The 26,920-nt window shown below is 33.9% G+C and overlaps 1 protein-coding gene across 1 annotated transcript in view; it reads right to left on the reverse strand.

The window, feature by feature from the left end:
* The window catches only part of LOC126774849 (G-protein coupled receptor dmsr-1-like), a 56,680-nt gene that overhangs the window by 18,410 nt on the left and 11,350 nt on the right, over positions 1 to 26,920 (reverse strand). The window contains exon 2 of the mRNA XM_050496486.1: positions 4,204 to 4,570. Coding sequence (XP_050352443.1) covers positions 4,204 to 4,521 — 318 coding nt within the window. The 5' untranslated portion in view covers positions 4,522 to 4,570. The remainder of the gene's footprint in view (positions 1 to 4,203; positions 4,571 to 26,920) is intronic.

A 26,920-nucleotide genomic window follows, 5' to 3' on the forward strand; every position in this document is an offset into this window, starting at 1 on the left:
TCTTCAAAAGCTGTTTCGAGCTATGTAAATATTTAACTATTACTTCTGGCATAAACAGTTTTCACTCAACGAGGTTAAAATTTACTAAAGTGTAAAATAACAAAATAAATTAAATAGCCGTACGATGTTTTCATATATACGGTATATACGAACTCCAACGCTTCGCTCATTCGATAAATATATTTTAACATTTCTTAGTATTTCATTTATTTTTCCAATAAAAAAAAATCTATTTACGAAATTTTCTAAGAAACCCAGACACAATTCCTCAAACAGTGAAGTACCTAATTATTTTTTATTGGTTCGAGAAAAAAATACGAATGTAATTAATTTCATAAAGTAGGGCAGAGGGAAGTACATTGTTGAAAAATTGGTCATCAATGAAAAATCAAGTGGCAAATATTAATGGTACTAATTGACGTTTATTCACAATACATTAGCCAAGCGATGCGAACAGGCGCGCTTTAAGGGTCAATAATTAATTGATGACTTATACGTATATATCAAGACACTTATATACATATTATATGAACGTGTCTGAACATTAAATGTATTGCGTGTGTGATATTTATACCAATATACATATAATAAAGAATAGAGGTTGTTTCGATTTATCTCAGGAACTATCAGTTGATTTAAAAATTATTTTTCGTTAGACAACCAGTCTATCTAATGACATTGTAAGCTAAATTACACGCTATAAACCTAAGGAGCGCAGATGTTCCGATAGCCAAATCAATCTGAAAACTCATTAATGGCTGTATTCATTTATATTAACATTTAACTTTCTCTCATTTTATTTATTCTAATCTGATAATTTTACGCCTATTTCACGAAGTAAAGTAAAATAATTTCAAATTTATTGCCTTTAATTATTAGGAGATCGAGCAACAACAAGCTTAACAACGAGCTTAGCAACAAGCATAAAATACGTCATAAAAATAAATAATCTCAAATTAAACTTTACTATTTCCAATTAGATATTCGAAAATTGGATTATGAATGAAGTCAAGTTCAAGGATATCTCAGTGATCTTACAAAGTAAAAACTGGTGGTAAATAATAGTAAAGTTGTTTTATGTTGCCGTTTTTACCGTCCTGTAATATTTTCATAGTCCAATAAATGTTACATAAATTAAATACAGTTGTAAAACGTGACTGGAAAATATGATAGCAATAATTTTCACGCTTTTAACTTTCTTATTTAGTTACTTTTAAAGATCTATAAATTTTATTATTTAAGCTTATTTATAGAAATGTAAACACAGGATTATATATATGTATATAATAATATTATACATTAAATAATATCTTAGATATAAATGGATGTTGTTGTATATGTTTGAGATGAATAGACTTTGTCACCGTTTGACCGATTGACCGACCATGAAAGTCGGTACGTGGAAGGATGTTTTCACGGAGAAAACTTTACTAATTTGTTATAATAGACTGGATTATCTAAAACAAATACTATATAGAGTATATAAGCTATATACGCCCATAAATAGGTAAGGTCTACTGAGTTACCCTAATAGTAATACGACTATATAAAAATGATATGAATGCACAAACAATGGACATATATTTAATCTATATATTTTTATTGTGTCCATAGTGCAATCTCATAAAGAATAATATTTTTAATATTTAATCATATTTGTGTTATATAAATAAAGATAGCATATGATTTTGTAAAGTAGAAAATACTGTTTCGTATAATATTATATTGTACATATTATTTACTGCTGTACACTGCTGCTACAGTGAGTAATCTCAAGGAATAGACAACTGTGCAGGAGATGTATATGATGCACAAGTGTGACGGCAAACACAGCTGCACTCTCTATTTACTCATTTTCTCTATTTTTTTGCGGGTTAATAAAGCAACTAACTCAAATATATACTAAGATTTTTATGTCAGAAAAACTCATCAGTCGGACCGTGGATTGAATGGACGGGATCTCGTGATCTGTCTCCTAATAATCTATCCACTAGATCAGCAATTTGATCAGCCAGTGAGTTAAATAAGTGTATACCTTTGTAGATTTATGATTTAATAAACACAATTTAATAATTCTATACGCTTGTAATCAATTCGATCACGATTCTAATTACAAGCGTATTTAACAGTATTGTATTGCAATTATATACTGGCTTGTTATATTTGTATGTAATAAATATGCAATTATATCATATGGTTTATATGCATTTTTTAATGTTATTGATATTCTTTTATAAATACATAGTGTCATGCCTTTTATACATATATTTTATAATTAATATAACGACATTTCGTAGTAACTCGTTATTACACGATACACTCATTGTTGATTGTTGGTGAGTATTAGGCCTTACCATACTTTTTTATTTAAAATATTTTAAGCCTTATAAGTAGATAGATACCAACCCGCATTGGAGCAGCGTGGTGGAATAAGCTCCAGACCTACTCAAAAGGGATAGGAGGTCTTAGCCCAGCAGTGGGACATTAACAGGCTGTTATTGTTGTATTGTATTGTAGGTAGATAGATTGGCAAAAAGCAAATCACCATTGGTACAAAATATAAACCATCTCTAACATCGCCAATGCGCCGCCTACCTTGAGAACTAAGAAGTTACATTTCTTGTCTGTAGTTACACTGGATCGCTCTTACTTAAAATAATAAATTATAATCTATTAAATATTAAAAGTGTAATAAATATAAACTTTACTTAGTAAGTGATTAGTGAAATAATGTCTCTTTCTTCTTTCGAATGTCAAATAAACAATGACTAAAAATGAAAATGATCAATGTTTAACTAAAAAGCCGCTAAGGCACATTTATATGTAAGGCTGTTAAATTTATTTTTATATTATTAATTATTATTATTTTCCAGCATTATTGGCACTTTTTTTTTCTTTAATATTTTTTCAACATTCTTTTTTATTTCGGATTTGGATTTAACTCGAAAAATTCTGTATTTTAATATAAGCAAATATTAACGATTGATTACAAGTTAAAGTTCATGAAAATATAACTACAAAATTCTTAATTTTTTATAAGTGTATAATAACTTTTTATTATATCATAATATTATTATTTGGTTCGAAATATTTGCCGACACTTATAAAAATTACACTCGCGAAATAAAGATGGATAGGTTAACTTAAAATATAAATTGTTGAATATACCAAAGTTATAAGAAAGTTTGTAATTTATGCAGCTTGTTTCTTGGATTTTTTTCGTGACTTTAAAACTTTTTTTTAATAAAAGTCAAATCTATTTCGTATAAGATTATGTATAACTAGCTGTGCCCGCGGTTTCACACGTGTATAACTTAAAGAAAATACTAAGAGCAGACAGTATTTCAGTATATACGACATTTCTAGTTTTATTTTCGCGGAATATAACTATTCCGTATTATAAGTATATTTTATTTATTGGTTTTCGTCGCACCCGGATCTAGACAGGGCGATGTTTATAAAAACGACTTCGTAAAGAATGACTGAGATTAGCGGGTTCAACCAAACAAACTCTTCAGCTTTATAATATTAGTTTAGATAAATAATGTTTTCAGTGAGTTAAATAGTATTGTTTAATCTGAATATTTTGGAATAAAAAAATAATATTTTTATTGGTCATTTATAGCATTAACAACGATGTGGATGATGGGTGCATCAGGGCTACAGCATCGTAGATCGGAAGACTTGTATAAATACATTTTGGTTGAACCTATTTCGGTCACTATAAAATATATTAAGTCAAACTACAAGCATCACTTAAAGCTTACTAATGAAAAAAAAGGCCGTAATATACTTTTTTTAACTGGAATGACATTTCATGCTTCTTACTTTAAAATCACAGACTTCCATACAACAATGCATTCTTTACCTATATTTACGCAGGAGCGAAGCGGGCAATAGCTGATCAAATATTAAGTATCGAAAAACAAAAAAAAAAAAAACATTGTTTAATAATATGTTTGATAATAGTTTTACTCATATATCTTCCATGTACAAACAGAGATCAGTTATATTTTTATTATATGTATAGATTGATATAACATTTCCTATGCTATAAACGAGAAAAACGATAAATGAATGATGAAAATAAATGAGAAGCAAAATAAAACGTATCCAAAATGTATAAATCGCATATTGGAAACACTCAAATATTTCATGTCATATATGAACGAATTTACCCAAAGTAAGATTAATGATACTCACAATTAAGCTGACGTATCCGTGTATGCTATTATACGCCAGAATTATATCTCGAATGCTACCGTCACAGTAGTTACATGGCACTTCAGACGGCTTAGTGAGATTTAGTTTAGAGCGCCAGCCGTCCACTAACTTCACCAGCGTGCCGAAATCTAGCGTGTCGTGGCTACTTTTCGTCGATTTCTCTTTCAATGCCATCAAAAACTTTGAAACATCAACACTCTTGTTCTCGCTGGATTCTTCAGTAGCTAGTAACATTTCTTCAAACAAATTCGTTAACGTCTGCGTTATGTTTGACGTAACGTTTTCTTCAAACGCCATTTTTGCGAAGTTCAAATCTTCAACTTAATCTAAGATACGTCCCCAAATCCTGCAACAATTTTTAATATAATTGATTAAAAAAGCGATCAAGTGAGATTCATACTTGCGTGAAAACAGGTTTTGTTCTACCCTACTACTGTAAAAAAACATATAATCATATTCGATATGAATTCATAAAAAATAATGCGAGTAAAAATAAAAAATAATCAATCTATTTTTTATAATTTGCGTCACAAAAAAAAAGATTTACTTTTTCATCGGATGTACGAAATATGAACATTAAAAGCTCGTTCGTTACCTTTAGTAAGAATATTATTTAAAAGGATGAATTATAAATCGTTATTAATTCCGTGTTCGATAGTGATGTGAATTAATTCGCAGTTGAGTGTCATTAAGGTTAAGATCTTTATAACAGCGGTTACCTTTATTCCATAGTCAATACGAATATGCATTGCCGTTTCATAAACTACTTGCCCACTCTTATAATATATGAGTATTATTTACTACTTATAAATATACACCATAAGTAGTTAAATCACAAATTAACAAATTGGTTGTTAATCGCTGATTTTGTTCGGATGTGTTTCCGAAACTCATTATTGCATTATTGCAATTAACAAAATTAATTCCGTATATACTGTACGAAATACATTAAATAACTGAAAATTATATTAATAATAATATTTAAAATAAACTTTTGTTAGATATTCACTAATCATCATGATCATCATCACACTTATACCATGAGCCTTTGCAGATACTAAGGACTGTATAGATAGATACCAATGCATCTTGAACTGAAGGTATGTTGATTTTTAAAGTAACAGCCTGAAAATCCCTGTTCGGATAAGGCCTTATATAATTTTCAGGAGATAGTATAGAGCTCATTTCACTACGCTACCAAAGCGGATTTTTAGTTTTCCTTCATCGCCCAGCACGAGATTATAAATACATATTAACCACATTCAGTGGTTCTTTCTCGTTTAAAGCAGCAATCTTCGATTATAATTAATGTAACCTCTAGATAATTTCGGTCATAGATATTTATTGAAGTTACGCTAGTCAATATACTTATATATTATTAATATATTATATTTGTCGTGATACAAACAAAACTTTATTTAAGTGACAAGTATTGCTGAATATAATTTTAAAGTAAAATCTAACAATTTATACAATAACAATAAGTATTGTTCGTTTTTTAAGGACTTAATAATATTCCTATTAACTCCAGTTAAACGTAAAGTTTGTCTTAAAAGTGGGGACGACAATAGTCCAAGGGGACAAAATCGAATCTGCTACTTTTACGTCGCTAGGTGGTAAACCATTGCGCATTCAATTTCAAAATCTTGTACAATGTCAAATGATTGTTTACATCCGTAACCGTAACAGCCTGTGAATGTCCCACTGCTGGGCTAAAGGCCTCCTCTCCTCTTTTTGATGAGAAGGTTTGGAGCTTATTCCACCACGCTGCTCCAATGCGGGTTGGTAGAATTCACATGTGGCAGAATTTCAGTGAAATTAGACACATGCAGGTTTCCTCACGATGTTTTCCTTCACCGTAAAGCACGAGATGAATTATAATCACAAAGTAAGCACATGAAAATTCAGTGGTGCTTGCCCGGGTTTGAACCCACGATCATCGGTTAAGATTCACGCGTTCTTACCACTGGGCCATCTCGGCTTTTTGTTTACATCGATTATCTTGTAAAAATCCTCGCGCACGCTAACATATAAGAATAGTTTGAAATATATCTCAATGATTCAATTTCATTTTCTCAATATTCCTATTCCTTTTGATGATATGATTGGCAGTGCAAATTGAATTTATAAGGTCATCGCACACCAAGAGTCATAAACAGAAATCTCTTTGACGTCCATCACCCGTGGACGTTGTCTTGTTTAAATTATCTCATATCGTATAACATCATATATTTTCATTTTAATGAAACTTTGAGCTGATTTTTTATTCATAATAGAAAGGAGAATTTCAAATAATCTACGTATAATGTATCACACAAATGTTTCATTATTTATTTGCGTGTCCGCTATGTGTTTATATAGAAGTTATTACTGAAGATCTCTGAAGGCTTCTGGCGTACCATCAACGTCAAATAGGTGGCTCGTGTGTCCTAATTTTTTTTTTAAAGTGCAAAAAGATATTGCAATATACCGACCATTAGGTATCAAGCTACAGGACCACATGAATGAAACTATTATCATCATCATCAATATCATATTATTGTCTTGATTCCTTTGAAAGCAAATGAAAAAAAAAAGAGATTGTCGTACATAAATCCAAATTTTTATTATTGTTAAAGGTTTTTTTTTAAAGTAAATTTAAATTAACATTGGCTGTATTCAATTGTTTACACTATTTTTTTTAACCGAGATGTTTTCCATTGTTGTTTGTTTCTAAATTTATAAACTTTGACAGAATAATTTAGGTAACCGATTTAATATATACGATTTTGTTGTTATTTTATAGTATACACTAGTTGGTAGGGCTCGTCTGGGTAGGTACCACCCACTCATCAGATATTCTACCGCAAAACAGCAGTACTTGGTATTGTGATCCGGTTTGAACGGTGAGTATTAGTGATTAGAGTTATGAGCCAGTGCAATTACACAAGGTAAATAACATCTTAGTTTCCTTAGGTTGATGGCGCATTGGCGAAGCGATGATTAACATTTCTAACAATGCCAATGCCTATGGGCCCACTTACCATCAGGCTACACATTCTATATAAGGCGATATAAATATATATATATATATATATATACCTTATACTACTACCTTATAAGGCTTAGGATCCCGAAGTCTGGGTCGGGCCAATACAGTTGTTGGGTCTTGATGTCCTCAGTAGTTAAAAACTTGTTAATAACTGTTCCAAAAGTTAAATAACATACCTATTCCAATGGAACAAGGATAAAAGATAAACAAACCTTAGATTTACATATAATAAGAATACGTACTACATGCTACTTGAATAAATTATATTTTGATCTTTAATTTTATTACCGGTCTCATTTAATATTGGTAAACATTTAATCGCTATTAAGTGGTCGTCATGGCTGCTAATATTATTTTCTAAAAAAAGTGTGAACTGTCAACGATTAAAAATGGATTTGAATAAAAAAATGGATTTGATTGATTTTGTATATTTTAAAATGATAGTTAACTAATTAAAATGAGAATAACGATATCTATCCGATATTTTCGATACATTTCCGTTTCAGCTTAAGTGGAAACCAGGCATTACTTTCATACAAATATATAATTTAATCTCCATAAGTCACAGGGATATTATCAAAGCTATGATATTATGTAAGATATATTATCACATGATTAATATGATACTAGCCCTTCAATCAATTTAAATATATATAGATTTATTTTGTTTATTAATAAATATCATTATAATAATTACGTCAATAAATTAATAGTTCCCTGTGACAAACTTAACAAAATGAAAGTTTTTTTTTTAGGTTAAGTTTACGTCTGACAAATAATATCGTATCAGTTTGATATTTCATGAAATAAGTTTTCTTATTTCTAATGGATATAATAAATAACAAGACTTGTAGACATGACAATGAGTGATTTATTTACAATACAGTATATCAAAACAACTGTCGGAGTAATACATTTCGTAACATTACTTGTTTAAATATTTGTATCGATAAAAATATAATTTTCGTTCTTCGTTCAAAAATATTGTAATTTTTAACGCATAGAAGACGAATGAAAACAAATATAATGGATTTGGAATATCACATTGGCACACCTTATGGGTACGACCCGTATGCCGTGACGGCAAGCGTAACGACGGTCTATTATACCATCGTGCCCCCTCTCCACCGCCGCTCTCTACTCCTTGTTGCGTGGCGTGTATATATTATACTTTGTTCCTTTATCTTATTATATTAAAAAGAAAAATATATTTCTACTATTAACGAAACATTATGCTCTTATTTATGTGTAATAAATAAGAGCATAATGTCCATACTAATTTATTTTCTTAATTGTATTAAGATTTTAAATTGATTGAATAACAATCAATTTAAAAGTTTCCTATTTGCTTGGCGTCCCGTGATGAAAAAAATGGTTCATATATAAGATTAAAAGAAGTCTGGTCAGTCAACAAATAACTTATTGTCAACATGAACATTTATAATAAATTACATAAATCCGTTGACCACAAGCAACTGTTATTTATATCCAATTTATGCTGAAGCATCCTTATCCACTTAATCATTCTCAATTTATTTAATTTAAATTTCGAAACTGCATACGAAAAATAGCTTCATTTGAAATTATACAATACATTCGGTCGGTTCATTTCACGCTCAATTTAATCTGAATATTAAGCCTTTTTACTATTTTAAGCTACACGATACTAATATCAAAACAATGTGGTCGATTAATTATATCGTATATATATTTATATATTATATTATTAATGTATATCGATAATAAGATAAAACAGTTGGATACATATTTAGTAGTGTTGTAAAATATGTTTTCATTACTTTGACGTCATAAGTATATGCACGTACCTCTTTTAAATGTAAATTGGATCCCTTGTAAAAAAAAATCGCAAAGGTACGCAAATATTTTTATGGAAAAGTGTACTCGAATTTAATTTGAGATATAATAAAGTTTGAGAAATTTCAAGTTTTTTTTTTTTTTAAACGGTGATTCAGAATTTCGATTAAGCAGAATAATTCTGCAACCAATTAATCCTACCATTACACATTTTGTACAATAACTTTAAATATTAATATAATAAATAAAATAAAAATAATATAGGTCAAATTGAAATTACAAAACGTATGTCATTTTTTTTTATTTTGATTACAAAGAGAAAGAATAAATAAAAATGCGAACAATTCCAAGAATAGAATAAATATCTTTAAGGGAACGCAAAATGCGTTAAAAAAATTATGAATAACCTCTTCTAACTTCTGTCTATTCGTCAAATTTTAGCTCTTTTGTTGTTTTTACTTGACAGTCGTTTTGTCTTTTGATCTTGATGTACTTCCTATTATAAATCACGAAATACGATACTTTATAAAATGATGAAATTCGTCTCAGTACATTTTTATAATGAGAAAACAAATGACCGATTATAAAAAAGTATAAATAAAAACGTTTTATTAAAATAATTATTCAGAGAATACTTTTATACCTCTAAGCTAAGATAATTAACAATTACCTTTAATTATGGATACAGAAAAAAAATGAACAGTGAGTGTAATACGGCCTTATCTTAATCGTTGTTGCCTACTAAAACGCATGATAATGTTGCCCGTTTTGAGTTAATGTATTTATCCGCGTGCACGCACATGTATATTTGCTAATAGATACAGTCGCGCGTACTATCAATGTATTTACAAAAAACCTAAACGGTTTTTATGTATCATTAGTAGCGTCCAGATTCAGCCATTTTGATTTGCCAAAGATGAGTAGTATTTCAATCTATTGTTTTTACATATTTTTACACCAGCACTTGTCGTTGCTGCACAATTGTGGTTTATATGTGTATCATATAATCATTACAATATAACTATACTAATAATAATTAATTATGATTAAATTTTAAGTATATATATATAATGTTATTTTCCAAATGGTACTACCATGTGAACCATAAATTTAGTGATTTTTTGGTAATAAACAGCAATAACTGTGCTACTACTGTTCTATATATTATTGTATAAAGGTAGGGTAGATAGGGATATTCAGTCTAATGTCATATTTTTTATATTTGAAATATAACAACGTATTATAGTGCTATTAACAATTGGAGCTGGCACCCTAATTAATTACAATATCCTTTAACATTCGTGTTATTCTAGGAGAGTGCTTTTAAATGTTAATTCAAATGATAATTGTTTCAATATCATTTCGGTTGCTTGTACATTTAATCCTGAAATGTTAATTGCCTTTTACGTCTAAAATACAAACAAGAAAACATTCCTCAAAAGTTATTTTAAAAACAATATAGACGCGATATGGGCCTTATTATTTACTGTCAAGTCCAATGATTAATTGATTCAATGTCATAGTTGTAATATCTCTGCCCACGGGTCCTGCTTGAGGAATATGACGTCATTTAATTCAGACTCATTCACAAAGCTTCTTTTTGTCGTACTCGTACATCTCAGAAAGGTGCTGACGCTGAGAAGCTTAACGACTTTAAGACGACTCTTATGCAAAACGCGTTGAGTGTACAGTAAGAAACTAAAGTATTTTCAAAGTATTGATTTTTGTACTTAATAAAAAATACCTAAAATTTAACCCGCTCTAATTATTATGCATAATATAGCGATAAAGCAATGTAAAATAAAGGATGTTGGACCTTTATTCTTATCATAAGACTTGCATGCATAGTAATCAATTATCGAAAAGGCACGTAAAAAGTTTCACTTCAAAATACACTTTGAAAAAGTCATAGATTATATTTTATAGGAGAGTTATTTACATATAGGAGTAACTAATTGGAGAAAACAATTATCGTTGATGATTAATTTAAACCTTTGTTACGGGTTTACGTTAAAGGTACAATGAATTGTTTGCGAATGGCCGAAATCGAACAGTTTCTCCGTTCAAATCTATATTTTATATTCAGATAATTTTCTTATAATGATGATTTCAATAAATAACAGACGAGCAATGTCTTATCTAACATTTCTTTGTGACAAACTATCGACAATCAATTCTGATTCTCTATTCAGGGGTCGCGATCTCGTAAGACCAGTAAAGGCCTCATATCTGGGCAGAGATCATGAGCAAAGATTTAACTTGATAAAAGCTTAAAGTATTCAAAACTACTCGCAAGAGCCCACTCGAATAAAGTTTATTTTGATTTGATTTGATAATATAGAATAAATATGATAGAAAGTCATAGATAGAAGTATCCGTTTCTTAGCATTTCTTCGTAGTTCATAAATTTAATTTCAAGCCCGAAGTAGCTTTAAATTTATTTTAATCTTGTAAAATTACTTGTAAAATGACTGACTCAAAAGTGTAAGACTACTTAAATGAAAAAGCAGGGGCCATTGCTTGACAGTGTGACATTAAAATGAAATTGTCTCAATGTCGTCATGACATATCATTTTCAAGTATGTGTCATGACATCATTGGAATTCAAAACTTATTCCTTACAGCAATTATCATAACGGTATTCGATAATTTATTTTACTCACTGTCTATAGACGAAGGTGAGCTATTATTATGCAGCGCATTTGTTGTTGTATTATGAAACATCAAAATAATACTCTAAAAAACAGTAACAGTAAACAGTAACAGCCTGTTAATGTCCCACTGGTGGGCTAAGGCCTCCTCTCCCTTTTGAGGAGAAGGTTTGAAGTTTATTCCACCACGCTGATCCAATGCGGGTTGGTGGAATACTCATGTGGCAAAATTTCAATGAAATTAGACACATGCAGGTTTCCTCACGATGTTTTTCTTCACCGGCAAGCACGAGATGAATTATAAATACAAATTAAGCACATGAAAATTCAGTGGTGCTTGCCTGGGTTTGAACCCACGATCATCGGTTAAGATTCACGCGTTCTAACCACTAGGCCATCTCGGCTCTACTCTAAAAATATCACTCGTTAAATGTATAACATAAAAAAGCTTTTAAGTATACTAATAAAATTTTTAATTAGTATTGTATGTATTCGAGAAATGTTTTTATATTAATTTTTTCTGTTACTTAATATACCTTTTAAAATTTGCCTCGTTAAGTGCTTTTAGTTAAATCTAATTGAATATTTCTATGGTTACTTCGGCGAAAATATAAAAGTATTCAAAAAAGGGATTTAATTGTCATTTTTTAATATTGCTTTCTAGTTATTCTATAAAGGCTTTTTAGGTTTGAGTTTTTACAGTGAAAATATATTTGGAGTCGGTGTTCTATCTAAATAGATTTGCCTTCCTTTTGTTGATACCAAAACGATGACGATGTTGACATCATGATATATTACAAAAGAAATTTTACTATCTAACCAATTGAAATCATAACCAGTTTATTTTTTCGTTAGGCATTGTATAATATATTTCGGTATTGATATTTTTATATCGTTTAGATATTCAAATTTTAATATTTATTAGAAATGGTCAGCAGAAACAATTTTTTATCTATACTACATAATATTATGTTATGCAATGAAAGCAAGCAGTGAATATGTTATACTGTAATACATATTATATACGAAAATCAGTAGTTGAATAATTTATTATTTAATTATATATTAGTTATATATTATATAAGTATATAGATCTCTCTACTATCTCGCTTTCTTTTTTTTTTTGTTTCGCTGGAAAAACGCGTTAACGCGTTTCCCTTACTTGAAGTGGGGGGGTGGGGGAATGTGGGACTCGCCGGCGCCGAGCATGCGCCGGAATACCCACTAAAAAACCAGCGGTACTCACACCGCCTTTTCGAGGGACGTCACGGGATCGCTTGCGCATACTACCGTGACGCCCCGACGGTTGGCCCGCCTCTGCAGGCCTCTAAATCCTAGGGGGTTCTCAGGGTACAAAGACCCCCTAACGCCGGCAACACTTACGGCGGGAGGAGAAGATGTGTATAGCGCCGACGCTTTCTCCCCGGTCTTATTCGGCGAAGCGAGTCAGCGGAGGCCCTCTCCTCACGCTCCCGCTCCGCTGCCTCCTTCTGCGACATGACATTTTCGCATAAGGAGACCGTCTCCAACCAGCACCTCTCGCTACCAAGCATGGCGTTTATCACACTCGGCAGCGAGAGGTCTTCACCGACTAAGACCGCCAGGGACTGGCGCTGAGGTCCCCAAGCGGCACACTGCATCAGACTGCGGTACGCTGTGTCCGAAGGCGCACCACACTCATGGCAGGAGGGTGTCACCTCCCGCCTCGCTATCCGGTGCAGGTACTTACCGAAACAACCGTGTCCGGTAAGTACCTACGTCAGCCTGAATGTGAGTGTGCCGTGACTCCGTTCCACCCAGCGACTTAAGTGGGGGCGGACCGCCTCCACTGTCACCAGGCCTGCCGAGGGGGACCTCAGGTCCTCCTCCCACCTACGGATCAAGGCTCACTGGGCTAGGGCACTGGCTCGCTCAACCTCCGCCAACCCTGGACGGACGCCGCTTGACCTCGTTTCCACCAGGAACCGGTGCACTTCCGCAAGCACCTGCGCCTGATCCCAGGGCGGATCGCTCGCGAGAAGTGTCGCTGCCGTCCATGACACCGTACGGTACCCACGTATCGCTCTCACCGCTATGACTCTTTGCGGCCTCCGCAGAAGAGCTCTGTTACGAGCGGTGAGAGCATCCACCCAAATGGGTGCACCGTACAACGCCACGGAGCGTACCACGCCAGCGTATAAAGCCGACATAAGACGGGCAGCGAGGATCTTCTCGAAGAGCTTGCCCGTCTCATTCAGCAGCACAATTGGCCTATATGCCGAAGGGGAATCGAGTGGACGCCCCGCAGGTTCCAGGGCGTCACGCAGAACACGCCCTGGAACCCCGTCCGGACCTGGCGATGTGGTTTTGGCCCTCAATCGATCGAGGGCCATCTCCATCTCTCGCTCCGTAACGTGTGGTGGAGCCGCACTGTCATCTGTTACAGAGCGAGGGGACATAATTGGTGGGTCGTGTTCGCCTGGTTGGGGAAATAATTCACCAACCAGTCGCAAGAGGAGATCCGGCGGCAACGTTTCCGTCGCAGGGGCACCGTGTGTGCGGAACTTTTCTCGCACACCACGGTACGGGCGTCCCCACGGGTCCCTGTTCAGGCCCACCAGAAGCTCCTCCCTTGCTCTCTCCTTAGCTTGACTTATCACCTGCTGCAGCTCCTTTTTCAGCTGGCGATAAGTGGCCCACAGCCGTCCCTCCAAGTCCGCGTTGAGGCCGTTGTGCCTGCGACAGCGGACGTATGCTCTCCGCGCCCGGTTACATGTCGCCCGAAGCTCTGCTATTTCGGGCGACCTCGCACACCTTTAGAGCGCAGCGCATGCGGCCCGCCAGCTCGTCGACACTGGCTCTATTATCTCGCTACTGACTTATTAGTTTTTACTGATTAATAGAAAAGTAACATCGGCTAGTATATGTAATTCTTAAAGCTTTAAATATATCTCGGAAATGTACGAGTATATTCGAGCGCAATGAAAAAAAATAATGACACATTTTTTCATAATGGAAATCAATAATTTTCAATCGTTACTTTGTTGTGTTTTAACATAAAATCATTGACTTATAAAAATATTAAATCATGACCACTGTTACGTCTAATAACTTTTTTTTATCAGTGTCTGATAGTGAAAATTGTTTGATGATATTTTCAGTTGAATCAAGTGCTATGTTTTGATTTTGGTTGTACCAATCGTTTATTGATTACATATTAGGGAGGCCATTTTGTATAAAGCACTAACCGCTGTTGCCCACAACATTTAGTTAGTTATTGCTCCCGGCGTGTTTCACATTCTTTAAAGCAAATTCTTTTCATTTCTGTACCCAAAGTTGGATTGAAGTTAATCAAACAATTTCAAACCGATCTCGATTCTTCATTTCCTACCAAAGAAATATTTCCCTTTGTTGATAAGAATAATATTCTTAATGAATTTCAGTCCGCTATTTTCGGTCTCCCATGATAGTTGCTTCTGTTATTTATGTAACAGAGAAATAATGTTTAGAATAACATGGATTCAGTGTATTCGTAAATGAAATGAATGAAATATTTTTGTTTGATAGATGTATGTAATGCTTAACTATTGTTGATTATAAAACTTGATTAGCCTAATATTATAGAAGGTTTATTATTGATGAAATTGTTTTATTTTTATAACATGGCAAAGAAGTCCCCAATAATTTCATACTTTATTAATTTTAATTTGTTATGATTCTTATTGTAATAATTGTTTTTTAATAAGAAGATTTAATCAAACTTAATTTACGTAACCTAGATTTAACTCAATTATATAAAGGCTTCATCATCAGGCCTATAATAGTTTTCTTAATTTCATCGAAAGTAGTTGGATTACGTTAGATCTAAATGATCAATTTTTATGTTCAATTTTTATGTATACGGCTAAGTATACTTAGTGGTAGGGCTTTGTGCAAGCCTATTCGGTTATATACCCCCACCCACTCATCGCATATTCTACCGCCAAATAGTAATATTTAAAATTCTTGTATTACGGTTTGAAAAGTGAGTGAGCCAGTGTAACTAGAGACACAAGGAACATAACATCTTAGTTCCTAAGATTGCACCACGTATTGGCAATGTAAGGAACGGTTAATATATATTTAGCGCCAATGTATATGGGTCGTGGTGACCACTTATCATCAGGTGGCCCATTTGTCCGTTGGCTTATGAATACTAAAAAAAGATGACATATACCTCTATTTTTTCTCTTTTTATTCATTAATTCTTCCTACATCGTCTGTTCTTATTACTTTTACGACCAACGAAAGTAATGATGTTCTATATTAAAAATTAACCATATTCTATCGAATAAAAAACATCTGTTACATAAAATTTTATATAAGCATGTTAAGTTCCGGGCGGTTAATATAAATAATTTTCACTTTGTTGCTAATGATAATTTAAAAGGATTGCTTCCTGTTGAGCATATGTAAGAGAGAAAGGATCATATTTTATTGAAGGGTTAAATTAGGCAAGACTGTACAGTGTATTCATAATTGAAATTAGTGTTCAATTATCTAGTGATAACTAATTTCGCTTTTAATTGTTTTTTTTTTCCTCCCTTAAGAACATGACTGCCTCATTGGTCTAGTGGCTACCTGTTAGGCTGCAGACACGGAGGTCCTGGGTTCAAATCCCAAGTCGAGCCAATAAAAAGCTATTGAATTTTTTTGTCAAATATTCTCAGTAGCAGCTTGAAGTTTGGAAGTTGAAGGTGTGTACACTCCCTTGCTTCGGAAAGCACGTAAAGCCGTTGGTGGATAAAGAGAAGGAGAGAGTGTACGGTTGAATGTGCTGATTGCAGAATGATAATAATATCCTCTAGACCGATTTCGGCCCCGGCGGCCAATCTCAAGAGAGGTTAGCCAACTGCGCAGGAGATATTATAGTGTACAAGTTTGTGCGCAAACACAGATGCACTCTTTCTTCCCTCACTCTCATAATCCAATGAGACGGCAATCCGACACGACCGGAAAGAGTTCAGGCGAGGACCAACGGCTTTACGTGCTTGGTGGATATATATAAGTATATAATAAATACAATTATTACAGATCTGCCTATTTAGATGTGTTACAATGATATTATCACAGTGATTATCCCCACAGCTGAATTTTGGTATCGGATGCGTATTACATTACAATCTCACAGATTAGCAAACTGTACAAACGATTTTCTAGTCCGTTATAAAGGTGTGCGCAAACACAGACCCGCTCTTTCCTCAATCTCATAATACGATGACTCGATAAAATGCATTAACATTTTGCCGGAATCGGGATTCAAACCAAAGCCTGGGTTTATTATTAAATTGGAATTATTTGCAGCTTTATAAGTGACAAGAACATGGTAGTTATTAAGTAAGAACTCCACATGTTCCGACGGTACAGCATGTAAAGACAAACTGGCTGTAATAATTACAGGCATGGGCCTTGGTCATTTTGTTAGTAGAGGTTAGCAGAACATCTAACGTTACTTATTGGCTAAAATTATAGGAAATCTTACACGGAGCTGTCTTCCTTACTTGTTGCTCTTAAATTGAACATTTCTCTATTATCCTTTCTATGTGTGTTCTTAATATTTGTTATTTACCTTTACTATTTGAGGTATTTCTAAATTACTTTGATGTGAGCACGCAGCAAGCTTATTACGCGTTTATTAAACTTTAAATAATTAAAACAGAATCTTAGATGTATGATTTTGCTATAATATTTTTTTTTTAAATTATTTAAGGAGGCTGATGTGTGAGATGTAACTAGGCAATTGTTTTAATATCTGTAACGTTGCCATAATTTAGGGTAACCGTAACCAAATTAATAACCGTAAGATATTACTATGAAAATAAACAAAATATCTTGTATTTTTATTACTTCGTTACCGAGCCGGACCCAGCATTTTTGATATGATCTACATATTAAAAGTGTCGGGTTTTTACAGAAATTTATTACGCGATGCTCATCGGTCACAACCAGCCCCACCACGATTCTGGTTGAATGACATTTACGTTCTTGTAAATACAATGTACATTCAACTATAAATTTAAAAAGATAAACGCGATGATATCACTACCAATATTTCTACGGTAACCCAATGAATAATATTTTGTAATTCTGGATTCTGAACACAGGCAATGGTAAAGATGTCCACAAAATCGGCATTGATTTATACTCATAAGCCCTTTAGAACTAACATATATTATGAAATACCACTTAAAATAACGCACACACGTGTCAACCACCCACGAGTTTGTTACCCACTGAAATGGAAACACAACTTTTCAAATTATCGTATTTCTGGAATCACTAAACCTTTGATAGATTAATTATTTACAAAATTAGCTGAATTATAGAAAACAGCTTTGTTTTATTAATACGTTTACGTATTACGTACGTACTACGTTTTACGTAGTAGTTAATTAACAGGAATTACTTATTTTATTCAATTAACATATACAATTATGTACAAATTAATTTTAAAAAAATACAGTAAATGAAAAAGGACGTATTTTCTTCCGAGTATACTACTACTAAAATTACTTAATGGAAAAATTAAATAAATATTTATTGATCCGACCCGGGAATCGAACACAGAACCTCTAATGGAATGAAGCCTTATAAAATAGCTACTAAGATAGAGAGATTGCCTCTTTATATAAATAGGCAAGTATTGAGAATACAAGACGCTTATAATATAATAATTAAATATTCTAATTATATAATTCTGCATGAAATGTTTAACAAAATCTTGATTTGAAAACTCTGTAAGTAAAAATAATATCTTGTTTGATGGCACACGAGTATTTAGGTTACAAACGTTAATGGCATTTCGGTGATGTCTTGAATTTCGCCGTCAAAGCGTTATAGGCACGTTTATTACAAAAAAATCCTCATAAAAAATATACATTTGCATTGTAATCACTATTATACGTTTAATATAAAAAATTGCTTAATATAGAAACACGGCTGGTACGGCACTGTTGGTTTTTTTTAATCTAATAGGAGGCAAATGAGCAGGAGGCTCACCTAGTGGAAAGTAACTACCCCCGCTCATAGACATCTGCAACACCTGAGGGCTTGCAGGTGCGTTGCCGGCCTTTAAGGAATGAGTACGCTCTTTTTTTGAAGGTTGCTATGATATATCGGTTCGAAAAAGTCGCCGGTGAAAGCTGGTTCCACAGAGTGATTGTGCGAGACAGGAAATGCATTAAAAATCGAATTTAGAGCTCTGAGTTCGCAATGCCCGGTAGTGAAATTCAGCAGCCAGGAGTAATCCAAGCAATTCCTCAGAACATTCCCCTATATAAATATTTGCGATAGAGGATACAGTGACCCGAAATCTCTACGCAGTTCCCAAGGATCGAGCTGGTCCGTAATAACATGATTTTATTCCCGAAAGTAATCCGGCCCAGGGACCTTATAAAGTCACAATTTACAACTTTAAAATATTAATTAGTTATATGAATATTATGTAATAATTAGTCTCCACTTGCGACTTCGCCCGCGTTTGATGGGCGTTTGCAAAATTTCACGATGATCGATTGAGTAGGTAAGACGAAAGCAAACAAAAAAACAAAAATCAAATTCACTTTCATGTTTATATATGAAATATACATTTATATTAGTAAGGATTAGTAAGGATTACTAAGCTGACTTTCTCATTGATCTTAGTAACGATCACAATTATGGTCGCAGATCGCTAGATTCTATTTTATTTCTCGAGACGGGCCTTTAAGAAAATAGTGGTACTTTTCATCGAGTAATTATTAGTAGTATATATTAAGAGTCTAAAAATTGGCAATATATTAAGTCTAAAAATTTCTCTGCCTCGAAATAGCGTGAAGCCGTTGATCCTGCGCCTGAATTCTTTCTGATCTTATCGGATTTGCTGTCCCATCAAATATTAAGAGTGGAGGAAAGAGGGTGCACCTGTGTTTGTACATACATTTGTGCAATATAATACGTTCCGCGCCGTTTTACTACGATGTATGATGATGTAATTATGATCGAAATAAAAAATTCTTTTATGTGTCTGATATGACATAATCTTTGAAGATATAATGTTATTCATACAACATTTAATATTTAATTTTAAATTTTTGCTTTATACCCAAATATTTATATATTCAAATATTTAGCTCAAATAATATAAAAATTTGTTCAAATTCAAAAGCACCCATACAAACGAACCAGCAAAGTTATATAAAATATTGTTAGAAGTAGTTACTAAGTACTTTTACTGGTGGTAGGGCTTTGTGCAAGCCCGTCTGGGTAGGTACCACCCACTCATCAGATATTCTACCGCAAAACAGCAATACTTGATATTGTTGTGTTCCGGTTTGAATCGTGAGTGAGCCAGTGTAATTACAGGCACAAGGGACATAAAATCTTAGTTCCCAAGGTTGGTGGCGCATTGGCTATAAGCGATGGTTGACATTTCTTACAATGCCAATGTCTAAGGGCGTTTGGTGACCACTTACCATCAGGTGGCCCATATGCTCGTTCACCTTCCTATTCTATAAAAAAAAAAAAAAACTAAGCACTAGTGAAGAATGTTTCTTAGAAGAGAGTATATCTTTTTAATTTTTTTCATAAAGAACATTTATCAGAAAAAATCAAAATTAAATTTTTTACTATATCAAACCATAAAAGCGTTCATAAAACATAAAATATTATGCGAAATAAGTTCTCGCACTCTGATTTATGAAATAATTCAATTTTAAATTTTAATATTGCCCTATAAATAATTTTATTTAACTCATATCGTTTCTATATTTTATTATAAGAACAAATTCAAATATAAAACGACAAATGCCAACTAAGCATGTTAGCAATTTAAAGTTCAAGTCTCAATGGTAAACCGCAGCTTTAATATCAAGCAAACTTGCAATTGCAATTTAGCTTCATTTAATTTAATTGCAAGATTATTAAAATAATTTAAATATAATATAATATAATAATTAAAATTAAAATTGCTACTAACGTAATTACCACTGTGATTGTGAGAATGATTAAGGCTTAGAGATGAATTCACCACTCTATTCCAGTTAACTAAATGGGTTTGTGAAAACCTGCCTGGGTAGGTTTTTTTTATAGAATAGGAAGGCGGACGAGCATATGGGCCACCTGAAGTTAAGTGGTCACCAACGCCCTTAGACATTGGCATTGTAAGAAATACCAACCATCGCTTACATAGCCAATGCGCCACCAACCTTGGGATCTAAGATTTTATGTCCCTTGTGCCTATAATTACACTGGCTCACTCACCCTTCAAACCGGAACACAAAAATACCAAGTACTGCTGTTTTGCGGTAGAATATCTAATGAGTGGGTGGTACCTACTCAGACGAGCTTGCACAAAGCCCTACCACCAGTGAAAGGTAGCAAATAGCACTAACATAGTATTGTTGTGCTTCAGTTTGAAGGATGAATGAGCCAGGATAAACATTGATGTTCCAAAGAATGATGGCGCATTGGTGATATAAGGAATGGTTAATATTAACTACAGTGCTTACTTATGTTAAATAATAATATTTTTTATGAATAATATTATTATTATTAAATAACTTTATTGCACATTTACAAGGAAAAAAGAGATGATATGATACCATACAATATATATCAATACATAATACAAAAATTTATAATAAGTCAACAAAAATAATTTAAAAAAGAATATTATTCGACATATATAGATTTCCTCACATTGTTTTGCATTAGTACCAAGCTCGAGCCAGTTGAATTACAAACACAAATTAGCACATGAAAACTTATTAGTAATAATCCAGATTTGAACCCGAGGTATTCAGTTAAGATTGACAAGTTCTATCCACTGGATTATCACGACTCCTATAACAAAATCGATGCTCATTCGGCATTATTGTTATTTCAATTCGTTCTAGAAACTGCCAGGTTATTTAAAGTAAATAATAATAATGAATATTATAATATAGTATGAATATATATTTAAAAATACTATATATGAGACGTAAATCGCGAGCTGAAATCCAGGCAATTTTGAAATTTGAAAGTCTTTATGATTTCATCTAATCCTCGACGATGAAGAAAAATATTTCGAGAAAACACACATATTATATAGGATGTAGTGCTAACACATAATCTTCACAACAGCCGTGAAGCAGCACGATAAAATAAGCTCCAAGCTTATGCCAGAGGAAGCCTTTGGCAAAGAATTAACAAGCTCTGTGATATTGATACCAAAGCACTCTACGTCTAAAGAATAAAGAAAAAGTAACGTGCTAAGGTCAACTGAAATGCAATACCGAATTGAAGCAACGTGGTGGAATAAGCTCCAAACCTTCTTCTCAAAAACGGAGAGGAGGCCTTAGCCCAGCAGTGGGACATTCACAGGCTGACTGTACTGTAAGTCGTTGACATTATTTTAAAATGTTTAAATAAAACAGATTCCGCTACCAACCAAAAAAAAATATCAGATGACAAACTTAGGAGAAAGAGCGTTGAACAGTTATATTATTATTAAAAAAATCATACATTTTAACCTTATAAAATATGATTTATTTTGTATAATATTTAATTTTTTCAATTTTTTTTAAATTATTTTTTTCCTATATTTTCATATCAATATAACTAAGATTTGATAAGACCATGGCTCAATGGAACTCACGACGTTTTGTTTTATTTTCTTTGATACTTTTCGTAAGCAGAGTTCTTATGTTATAAGTTCTAAATAATCATTTGAGTCTTGATTGGAAGAAGTGTCATTAAGGTTTCTTGTCAAAGTCTTAGGAGAGGTGGTTAACGTCATTAAAAATGTAATAACGATGTGATCCATAAAATGGTCTTGTTCATTAGGTCATAGGAGATTATGTCGCTAACTGCCACAACAATTACAATTCCCATTATTTTTGTAGGTCAACCCACAACGTTCAAAATTCCAAGGAACAATCACGCTTATCCGTAATCAGTGCAACATAAACAAATCGTGGTATGCATAATATCATTGAATTTGATTTATGATTTTGATGATGAAGCTTATATTAGTAGTAGGAATATAAACGTCCAAGATCTTTTAAGGTTATATTTACAACTTCAAAGTATATTGTTTCTTGAACAAGTTTTCTTGATTAACTAAATTAACAATATGATAGTATGAAACATACCTCGCTACTTGAAGTCGTAATGTCATAGTTAACTAGTAGTCACGGCAAGCTCTACGTTGGTATAATAAAAACAAGGAGGAGGAGAAACAACTTTTAGGAGATTTGACAACATTTTTACGATATTGACTTACAATGGACAGTTATGTAATAAAAACCCGAATAACTTCACAAACTCCTAACCAAGTTCATGTTTTCCGACATATGAATTTAGTACCATTCTTACGTAAACTTTTGCATAAATTATGGTTCATCATTGTTTATTTCAGTGATGATAAATAGCGGTAAGCGTTGAGTTGAGTGTTGAGCGAAATGTTATTTAATTTTTTTAACGCCTCGTTATTCTAGAAGCTAGTTTCCTAAACTTTGATACATTTTCTGTAAAAATATTATCATTATTATTATACCATTCCTAAGTTTGGAAGTCTGAAAGTGTAATACTCCCGTGCGTCAGAAAGCACATTAAAACTTTGATTATATTCTCTATATTGATCTCTCTTCAGATGCATCTGATTGTCGGCCAACCAAATATAAATAACCAAAGTATAAGATTAGTGTCCCATTTTTGCACTCACTCGTATACTACAATATTTCTTGCACAGTTGGCTTTTCCTTAAGATCGGCCAATGTAACCACAATTCTGTCAAAAGAACTTCAGTCTTCGTTCATTAACGAAATAGAAAACAAATATAGACTTCATATGAAAATGATATTTGTATCTCCACACATTTAAATTACTTGATCAAGTCTAATTTAACAGCATATTGATAAAGCTTAATCTGTTGATTCCGATTGGTAACTCCAGACGAGTTAAAAAAAATTAATGAATGTGATTCAATTCATAGTATGAGACTAATACTTGTACGCAATAATATATTTCACGCAGTTGGCTATAGTCCTCGAAATTGGCAACTATTCGGTAAAAAGAACATATTCATCACAATTTATTTTATATACTTTCTCGTATATTACTAACTACCTGGCGCGCGCCAATAAAGCTCCCTCGACGACGAGCCAGTTGGCGTGGTTGGTGGCTGCTTGCCTTTCACGTCGAAGGTTGTGGGTTCAAAATTTCAATGAAATTAGACACATGCAGGTTTCCTTACGAGGTTTACTTCACCGGCAAGCACGAGATGAATTATAAATACAAATTAAGCGCATGAAAATTCAGTGGTGCTTGCCTGGGTTTGAACCCACGATCATCGTTAAGATTCACGCGTTCTAACCACTAGGCCATCTCAGCTCTACTCTAAATACGAAAATTAGTAGTTGAATAATTTATTATTTAATTATATATTAGTTATTTATTATCACTATCTCGCTACTGATTTATTAGTTTTTACTGATTAATAGAAAAGTAACATTATAATTATTCATTTTAATTCGCTAACGGCGAGCATATGTAATTCTTAAAGCTTTAAATATGTCTCGAAAATGTACGAGTATATTCGAGCGCAATGAAAAAAAATAATGACACTTCTTCTCATAATGGAAATCAATAACTTTTTCTAATAACTTTTTTTTATCAGTGTCTGATAATGAAAATTGTTTAATGATATTTTCAATTGAATCAAGTGCTATGTTTTGATTTTGGTTGTACCAATCGTTTATTGATTACGCATAATGGGGAGGCCATTTTGTATAAAGCACTAACCGCTGTTACCCACAACATTTAGTTAGTTATTGCTCCCGGCGTGTTTCCCATTATTTAAAGGAAATTCTTTTCATTTCTGTACCCAAAGTTGGATTGAAGTTAATCAAACAATTTCAGACCGATCTCGATTCTTCATTTCATACCAAAGAAATATTTCCCTTATATTATATATATTACATATAAGAATAATATTCTTAGTAAATTTCAGTCCGCTATTTTCGGTCTCCCATGATAGTTACTTCTGTTATTTACGTAACAGAGATCATTCTTTTGAATGAAATATTTTTGTTTGATAGATGTATGTAATGCGTTAACTACTGTTTATTATAAAACTTGATTAGCCTAATGTTATAGAAGGTTTATTATTGATGAAATTGTTTTATTTTAATAACATGGCAAAAAAGTCCCCAATAATTTCATATTTTATTAATTTTAATGTGCTATGATTCTTATTGTAATAATTATGTAACTACAGACACTAGGGACATAACATCTTAGTTCCTAAGATTGCACAACGTATTAGCAATGTAAGGAACGGTTAATATATTTTATAGCGCCAATGTATATGGGTCGTGGTGACTGACCACTTACCATCAGGTGGCCCATTTGTCCGTTGGCTTATGAATACTAAAAAAAGATGGCATATACCTCTATTTTTTCTCTTTTTATTCATAAATTCTTCCTACATCGTCTGTTCTTATTACTTTTACGACCAACGAAAGTAATGAAGTTCGGTATTAAAAATTAACCATATTCTTTCGAATAAAAAACATCTGTTACATAAAATTTTATATAAGCATGTTGAGTTCCGGGCGCTTAATATAAATAATTTTCACTTTGTTGCTAATGATAATTTAAAAGGATTGCTTCCTGTTGAGCTTATGTAAAAGACCAAGGATCATATTTTATTGAAGGGTTAAACTAGGCAGGACTGTACAGTATCAGAGCGCCACGGTAGCATGCGAAAGCGATCCCGTGGCGCTTCTCGTTAAGACGGAAAGGATGCCGCTGGTTTTTTAGTGGGTATTCCGATGTTCGGGGCGCACTCGGCGACTTGGACTCCGGCGAGCCTCACATACTCCCCCAAGCCTGTTCCCGTGGGGGAAATGCGTAAGGCGTTTTTCCAGCGGTAAAAAAAAGGCAGGACTGTACAAAGAACGGTACGCGCGCAAACGTGTCGTTGGAGCGATCCTGCCAGCCTTCGAAGCCTGGATGAGACGAAAGTAACGAGTCACCTTCCGACTTACGGAGGTAATGACCGGTCACGGTTGTTTTGGAGAATACCTGAGTAAAATCGGACGCGAATCGTCGGCGATGTGCCACCACTGTGGTGTGGACTAGGACACCGCTCAGCGTACGCTGGAGGCGTGCCCCGCGTGGAATGCGGAGAGGGAGCTCCTGGTCCGCGAAGTCAGACAAGACCTGAGCAATCATGTCGGCGATGCTTCGCAGGGTATCGGCGTGGAGGGCCGTAGCCTCCTCCTGTGAGACCGTTATGGTCCAGAAGGATGAGCGGGAAAGGGATAGGGCCGATCTTGCTCGGCGGAGATGACGATGGCGTCGTCTCGGCCCTCCCATAGCCCAGACGCTTGGGGCTTAATAAATAGGGCGTAAGCCTGGGGCCGTGGACGCGTGAGTTGGGGGCCTCGCGTGTCTTATTTCAGAGGGCCCTGAGGAGGACGGCAGCCGGGGTGGCCTAGCGCTGCCGTACGCACTAGCAAGGACTGCGGGGGGGGGGCGATTACCTTTGCCCCCTGAGGAGAGCCCCGCCGAGCCACGAGTCGAGCAAAGCACGAGAGAGGCCGCGGATGCGTTATATCAACACGATCCCGCAGCCTCTTCGATCCGTGACGAGGAAGGCCATCGCAGTAGTTTTAGTGGGTAAAAATCCCACATAACCCAGTTCCTCTCCCCTATGGTACCTTACTGAAGGTTTCCACTGCGTGAAAAAAAACGGCAGGAGTATACAGTGTAATCATAAATGAAATTAGTTTTCAGTTATCTTGTGATAACTAATTTCGCTTTCAATTGTTTTTTTTTTAACTTTTTCCTTCCTTAGCTTAGGCGCAGGACCAACGGCTTCACGTGCTTGGTGGATATATATATATATATATATATATTTATATATATCCTACGTTGTCTACGGGAGTGATTCTCCTCACAGCTGAATTTTGATACCGGGTGCGTATTACATTACAATCTCACAGATTAGCGAATGTAGTTGCCATTAAAATAGTGGATGTAATTATACATGCATGGTAGTTATTAAGAACTCCACATGTGCCGACGGTACAGCGTGTAAAGACAAATTGGCTGAAATAATTACAGACATGGGCCTTGATCATCTTGTTAGTAGAGGTTAGCAGAACATCTAACGTTACTTATTGGCTAAAATTATAGGAAATCTTACACGGAC

The sequence above is a fragment of the Nymphalis io genome, chromosome 17 (assembly GCF_905147045.1).
Source record: "Nymphalis io chromosome 17, ilAglIoxx1.1, whole genome shotgun sequence".
Lineage (NCBI taxonomy): Eukaryota > Metazoa > Arthropoda > Insecta > Lepidoptera > Nymphalidae > Nymphalis > Nymphalis io.